At 46.2% G+C, this 8,034-nt stretch overlaps 1 protein-coding gene across 1 annotated transcript; it reads left to right on the forward strand.

Annotated features, from left to right (window-relative positions):
• Positions 1 to 164: 164 nt before the first annotated feature.
• Positions 165 to 2,982, forward strand: LOC125529592 (phospholipid--sterol O-acyltransferase; the record flags this gene model as incomplete). The annotated part of the gene is given in 7 exon segments (XM_048694000.1): positions 165 to 309; positions 1,090 to 1,259; positions 1,337 to 1,413; positions 2,042 to 2,252; positions 2,349 to 2,523; positions 2,720 to 2,819; positions 2,888 to 2,982. Coding segments are annotated over 7 exon segments (973 nt in total), but the record flags the coding sequence as incomplete, so codon positions are not given.
• Positions 2,983 to 8,034: the final 5,052 nt, after the last annotated feature.

Here is an 8,034-nt window from a genome sequence, read left to right on the forward strand (position 1 = left end):
CCCATGTTATTCCTAAAAAGAAGAAAGAAAGTATTGCCCACATTTATAATTTTCATGTTTGTTAGTATATTATCAAACCATCCATTCTTTGTTCATGGAAAAGATAGAAAGAGCAATATTCGATTTTTAAATGTACTCATGTGGTATTATTGACAAGGTTTCAGGTCCTCTTTCTTCAATATGGAAAGAATGGGTCAAATGGTGTGTAGACTTTGGTATTGAAGCTAATGCTATCATCGCTGTTCCATACGATTGGAGGCTACCCCCATCGATGCTTGAGGAGAGGGATCTGTACTTTCATAAATTAAAGTTAGTAAACTTAACTCATGTTGTCATATAGCAATCAATTCTCTCACTCTCAGTTCATTTTCTGGATTTCGTTTTTGTTTTAAAACACATGGCTGACAGACTGATAGTCATATATACCGTTAATGATGTTGACACTTTGCACATCTGAGCTCACCGGTAAACATTGACAAGAACACTTCTAATTTATCTATTTTAGGATGCTTACTTAATTGGCATCATGTCCATAAGTGCTGAGCATACTTCTGACGTCCGACGTGCTGCCTCATTTCAGAAATATATGACGTTTTTAAAACTTGCTGACAAACTGTGTTGATATATAAAACAGCTATTTAGATTGTCAGCTGAAAATGGTAGCACTAGATTTATCATGGAAGAAATTTCATTGATCATAGTATAGAATTTAAATTATCTTCACTGACGTATCCATATAAGAAGTAACTTTTAAAGACTGCATGTTGGATACCGTGCCGATGTCCAAAATGTCATAAATTCATGAATATAGGGAATAGCTGTTTGCAATAACCGGCAAGAATAATGCAATGCTAGCTATCCTTAGAAGCTTCCATTCCTAAGTGATAAGCTTTCTTATGCCAATTTTTACTTAATCATGTCCCAGTTAAGTTGTTACAGAATGATTAGTTTTATGTTAGCACATACGTTATTTGTGATACAGTGACAAAAAGAAACAATTTATGAGCATTTCTGTACAATAGAAGGGTACTCACTGTTATATGTGGAGAGAGCTTGGTGTGTGATGCTTATGAGTCCTTTCTTGTGCAGATTAACTTTTGAAATTGCATTGAAACTTCGAGGAGGGCCATCTTTGGTTTTTGCTCATTCCATGGGAAACAATGTATTCCGGTACTTTTTGGAATGGTTGAAACTGGAAATTGCCCCAAAGCACTATATCCAATGGCTCGACAAACATATACATGCATACTTTGCAGTTGGTATGTTAACCAGAAATCTTAATTCATTGCCATAACTGTTTCTTTTCTTCACGCTTTCTGTTTTCTCTTTCTTTCAGGTGCCCCTCTTCTCGGATCTACTGAATCAGTCAGAGCCACTCTCTCTGGGACAACGTCTGGACTTCCAATCACTGAGGTTAGTTTTCTCTATGTATTTTATTCTATTGCCATAACTTGCCCTCTTTCAGTTACCGGTGGTTGCTGTTATATGTTTTGCGTTTCTACTTCATCCATTGGATTTACAAAGGCATGTGCGTTGTAAGATGTAAATTTTCTCTTACCAACAATTACTCCAAAAACAGACTTAGTGACACAACAATATTAACATTAGATATGTATTGAAAACACTTCCATGGGACCATGATATTGAAGTCATTAACAATATATTGTAAGAGAAATTAATGGTCAAACTTCAACTTTGGAGACCACAGTCAAGTCAAACAGTGCTTTTGAATTATGTTTTCAAGCACTTAATATATATGTTGCCTTGTCCTTCTGGTCTATCTTTTGATTTGTAGGCTTCAAAATATGGTCCTAGATATTCACTGGTGGCCTGATAGTATGTGCTGTGATTTTGTGAAGCATATATTTTATTGTGTTTTAAATTGTATAATTAGGAAGTCCAGTTGTGTCCAGAATCTATACTTGTCAGCATTGTGAACTATTGTGCATAGCTTGCCAAAAAATTCAATAGCATTATGTCATATTGTTTACATGATTCCCAATCCTACCTTTACCATCTAAACTTCTAATATTGGTTTCAGGGGACAGCCCGATTGATGTTCAATTCATTTGCTGCTTCTTTATGGCTCTTGCCATTCTCAAAATACTGCAAAGCTGATAATGTATACTGGAAGCATTTTTTTGAGGGAAAGGCCCACATCAACAGACAACAATGCGATGAGATGGAGTATAGTTCTGACAACTCTGGATGGCCCACAACCCTCGTCACTATCGAGGTTCCTACAGTTCGAGGTTCTTTATAAAGTCACTTCTGTTATTGCAGATATTTATGTTTTTCCCCACTAAGCAGTTGCACTCCTTTTTGTCTTTACTGTTTCTCCCTTTCAGGTACGGATGCTTATCCATCCATTATGGACATAACAGAGGACATAACATCCAACATGGAGTGTGGAAAGCCAACACTATTATCATTTTCTGCCAGAGAAGTTTCAGATGGTACTTTGTTCAAAACTATGCTGGATTATGACCCACAGAGCAAAGCCCTTATCCATCAGCTGGAGAAGTAAGTTTTAGTCTTGTGTTGTGCAGTGCTACTATATCGTAATTCAGTCTCTTCAAGAAAAAATGATGTTCATGCTTGATATTTTATTTTCAAAGAAGGTTGCTTGATATACTAACTAGTCAACCACCAAATAGAGTCTAGCTTATAACGAAAAGTAGTATATAAGACCTTGTATTTTGGTCCCTGTTGATCTCAGGTACTACCAGGGTGACCCAGTTCTCAATCCTCTCACGCCCTGGGAGAGACCCCCAATAAAGAATGTATTCTGCATATATGGCATTGATACAAAGACTGAGGTATAGTTGTGGATTCTTCTTTAGTTGTAAAAACTGTTACTCGTCGCTCATGGTTTTTCATCAAGCAGGTAGGATACTATTTTGCACCAAGTGGCAAACCATATCCAGATAATTGGATAATAACTGATGTGATTTATGAGTTTGAACAGTCCCTACTGTCAAGGCAGGTATCACTGATCTTTATTTCAAAAGTTCAACTGCTCATCTCAGTCAAGTACCAGATGTCTATGTTTCCCCATGTCTTTTTCTGTGAATTGGTTTTCCTAGATGAGTGTTTGTTTGACTACAACTTGACTTGTTTCATCTAGAGGGCCAAATGGGCCTTTCTACAGTTTTAGCTGTTTCTGACATAGAATTGCACATTTGATGCTATCATTGCTACTTTGAGATATTTGTGAAGAACTGACGCTATTTTAGTTTGCTTTATATTATTGACATCTATTCTGTGTTTTTATTTCTTATGAAATGTTGGGCACACTGGAGATAGAATTTGCGTGCAATAGTTATTTTTAAAGAAACCGGTAGTTTTTGTTAGATAATCAGCAACTGCATTGACTGAGGCCAGAGGCCAGTACATGTACAAGTGTGTCAAAGTGCAGAGAACCCCTTATACACTGGGGATATACAGACAAGTGACTATACACATCTAACACCCCCCCTCAAACTCATGGTGGGTCAACAACACTGAGTTTGGAGAGAAGAAAACTATGCTGCGCTCGAGTTTGTGCCTTCGTGAAGAAGTCCGCCAGCTGTAACTCAGAGGGCACATAGTGAAGAGCAAGAGTCTGATCCTGCATAGCAGCACGCACAAAGTGGGCATCCACACCGATGTGCTTGGTGAGCTCATGCTTCACCGGGTCACGTGCTATACTGATAGCACCTGTACTGTCAGACAGTAATGGAGTCGAAGTAGTAGCAGCCACACCAAAATCCTCAAGCAACCATCGTAACCAGATCACCTCAGCCGTCAACATAGCCATTGCTCGCAACTCAGCCTCGGTGCTCGAGCGAGAAACTGCAGTCTATTTCTTTGTCTTCCAGGCAATGAGAGAGCCACCAAGAGAAACACAGTAAGCAGACAGCGAACGTCGATCTGAGGGATCACTAGCCCAGGTAGCATCAGAGTAGGCCTGGAGCTCGAGAGAGCTGGAGCGGGGAAAGAAAAGGCGATGAGAGATCGTGCCACGAAGATATCATAGAACGCGGAGGAGATGACTATAGTGGACAGAGGTGGGGGCTGCAACAAACTGACTCAGGATGTGAACAGGATAGGAGATGTCAGGACGTGTAACAGCAAGATAGACAAGGCTGCCAACGAGGTGACGATAGCGAGTGGGATTAGGAAGAGGATCACCATCAGAGGCACGGAGCTGAATGTTGAGCTCCATAGGAGTCACAACAGTGCGCTCGTCACCGAGAGCAGCGCAAGCAAGAAGATCCTGAATATATTTTTCTTGAGAGATGTAGAAGCCATCAGAGGTCGAGGAGATCTCAATCCCAAGAAAATAGCGAAGTGGACCAAGATCAGACATGAGGAACTGGTCGTGAAGACGAGCCTTAACAAAGGCAATATAGTCAGAGTCGTCACCAGTGATGATCATGTCATCAACATAGAGAAGGAGAAGAGTCCGACCACGAGGAGATGTGTGAACAAACAATGCGGGATCATGGTCACTGGGCAAGAAGCCAGCGGCAGTCACCACAGAGGCGAAGCGCTCAAACCAGGCGCGAGGGCCTGTTTGAGACCATAGAGGGAGCGGTGAAGTCGGCAGACCATGCCATCATGAGCATAGTACCCCGGTGGTGGCTGCATATAAACCTCCTCACGCAGCTCGCCGTTGAGAAAAGCGTTCTGAACATCAAGTTGAGAGATGGACCAATTGCGAACAGAAGCCGCAGCAAGGAGAGTGCGGACCGTGGTCATGTGAGCCACATGAGCGAATGTCTCATCATAATCGCGTCCTTGCTCCTGCTGGAAACCACAGGCCACGAGACGAGCTTTGAAACGCTTAAGAGAACCATCGGAGCGAGTCTTAATCTTATAGACCCACTTGCAAGTGAAGGGACGAACACCAGAAGGGGGAGAAACCAGATCCCACGTGCCATTGCGCTCAAGCGCCGCAAGCTCCTCGGCCATCGCAAGCTGCCATTCAGGCTGAGTCATGGCGGCCCGATAGGAGGTGGGCTCTGCAATGGCAGAGAGACCATACCAGTCAGGAGAATAGCGATCAGGAGGGGGACAAGGCCTAACACGAAGGTTATGGACCGGCGTAGGCGTGGGAGATGGTGCACCGGAAGTAGAGGACACATCAGTAGGATCATCCATAGCACGAGGACGACGAGTGTAGTAGTGAGGAAAGGGGGAGTGAGGGTGAAAGACGGGAGAGGAAGGTGGGGAGGGAGATGACGAGGGAGTGGAGGAGGAGGGAGAGGATGGTGGTACCGGTGGTGTAGGGAGACTCATCGAGGGAGAGGGTAGAACAGGAGGCACAGAGGGAGACGTGTCTGGAAGGAGAAGGAAGGAAATATCTTCCACAGAAAAGCTCGAGGAGGAGGGACGCGGATAGTAAGAACGAGACTCATCAAAAGTCACATCACGCGAAATGCGCAGTCGGCGACCAACAGGATCCCAACAGCAATAGCCCTTGTGCTCATCACTGTAGCCAAGGAAAACACACTCAACTGACTGAGCCGTCAACTTGGTTCGTTCTCGCAGAGCAAGAAGAACATAGCAGACGCATCCAAACATACGAAGAGCGGAGTAGTCAGGAGAGCGACCAGAGAGACGCTCCATAGAAATACCACCCTTCAGGGCAGCCGATGGCTAAATGTTGATGAGGTGTGTGGATGCGAAAATGGCCACAGCCCAAAATTGAGGTGGAAGAGAGGTGGCGATCATCATCGCCCGAGCTGTCTCAAGCAAATGGCGATGTTTGCGTTCAGCAACGCCATTCTGAGCATGGGCACCAGGGCAAGAGAATTGGGCAAGAGTACCCTGCTTTGCAAGAAAACCACGCAACATGTGAGAGATATACTCTCCAGCTGAGTCATCACGGAAGATACGGACATGCATGGAAAATTGAGTTTGAACCATGGCAGCAAAACGCTTGTATATGGGGAGAACCTCGCTGCGAGATTTCATACAATAAAGCCAAGTGTAGCGAGAGAAATCATCAATAAACAGAACATAGTAGCGATGACCCCCTTTCGAGTCAAAAGGAGCAGGACCCCATACATCAGAATGAACTAAGTCAAAAGGACGCTGGGATACAGACTCACTGGTAGGATAGGGTAACTGGGTCTGTTTGCCAAGCCTACAACCATCACAATGCAACGAACATCACCAGAGACAGACCCTAAGACGCCTTGGTGTACTAATGAGGACAAGCGAGAGCCACAGATGTGACCAAGTCGATGATGCCACTGCTGGAAGGACGCAGAAGATGAGGCAGCAAGAGCATGTGAACTGGCGTATGTAGTAGCAGCAGAAGGAACACGAAGCCAGTCAACCTCCCAAAGGCCCTCAGACTCACGGCGCCGAGGGCCAGCGCCAACCAGAGCCTGAGTGCGACGATCCTGAATAGAACAAGAGTCGGCATCAAGAATGACACGACAACCAGAATCAGTAAGTTGGGCAGTGGAAAAGAGATTCATGGTAAGATGAGGAACATGAGAAACACTAGGAACCGAGAAGGACGGAGTGGAAAGGATGCCACGACTAGCAACAGGAAGAGGTGTGCCATCGGCCGTGAGAACATTAAGAGGAAAATCAAGAGGTCGAAGAGAAGATAAAGCAGAAGAATCAAAAGACATATGAAAAGAAGCTCCAGAATCCAGAACCCACGAGGATGTACCTGACTGAGTAGGCTCTGGCGGGGGCGGAGTGGTGGTGGCTGTCACAGCGGCAACAAAACCTGTCAAGGAAGAACCAGATGAGGCCAACATGCGCTTGAGTCGCATAATATCCTGGTCAGTGAGCGACGAGGTCGAGGAAGACGCACGAGTCCCACTAGATGAAGAGCGCTTCCGGTCTCTCCGCTTCTTGTGACAATCTGACTCTGGGTGACCTGGCCTGTTGCAGTAGCCACAGAAAGTGTGCGAGCACGACCGGCCCTCTCCTGAAGGAGGATGACCCATCCCCTGGGGGTGTGGGCAGAAGCGGTTGAGTGGTGAGGTGAGCAGAAAACACAGGAGCTCGGGCAGCAAGAACAGTGGGAACCACAAGCAAACCAGCAGACCGGAGGCGTGTCTCCTCAGCACGAAGCTCGGCAAGCACCTCCAAAATAGGAACACGACCACGAGCAAGCAGGTGAGCGCGCCGAGGCTCAAACTCTGGACAAAGGCGAGATAGGAACTCATGGAGACGATGAAACTCCAAGTCTGACCGCACAGTCTGACAACAGCGGCAAGTACCACAAACCACGGTCCGGAGAGAGTCAAGCTGACGCCAGATGGCAGGGCTCTGTGAGTAGAACTCATCAATAGAAGAGTCACCCTGCTCCTGACGCACCACAGAGAGGTAGAGAGCATCACCAGAAGTCTGATATCGCTGACAAAGATAGGCCCACATCGCAGCAACAGTACCGAGACCCATGAACTCAGACACAAACTGAGGTAAGACACTCGCAGTGAGAACAGCAGCCGCTCGAGCATCATCGTTGCACCATTGAGTGTAAGCAGACAGATCATCCCGGTAAACAGAGAGAGCATCGGAGTAAGCGGATACCTGCTGGTCATAAGCATCCACTGCAGCATCATCAAGGGCCTTGGCTGCATCCCGATCAGCCTGAGAAGCTTCAGCAACAAGAACAGGCGGGACCGGCGGGATAGGAGCCACAGGAGCAACAGGGCATGGCGGACAGGGGACCTCGCCAGAGAGAACGCCCCACAGGAGAAGACCGCGCATGTGGATGGGCATGAAGCCCACAAACTCAGCATAGTTGGTGCTATTGAAGATCACCGTGCACCGAGGAACATCCACATATCCCGAAGAAGACATGGCGGTTTTTTTTTTGACAAGGCCCGAACTGAATCTGGATCGAGAGGCCCGAACTGAATCCGGTCGAGCAGAGCCCCACGCACGAGGGTGCGGGGATGTAGCGCTCGGGAGGAGGCTTCAGCGCCTCCTAGAGTCAACGAGCAGACTCAGGAAGCCCGGCTGGGACCGGATCGAGCCAAGGCGAGGGTGCAGGGATCGGGATCCAAGCAGCGGCGG

This window comes from Triticum urartu, unplaced genomic scaffold (assembly GCF_003073215.2).
Source record: "Triticum urartu cultivar G1812 unplaced genomic scaffold, Tu2.1 TuUngrouped_contig_5713, whole genome shotgun sequence".
Lineage (NCBI taxonomy): Eukaryota > Viridiplantae > Streptophyta > Magnoliopsida > Poales > Poaceae > Triticum > Triticum urartu.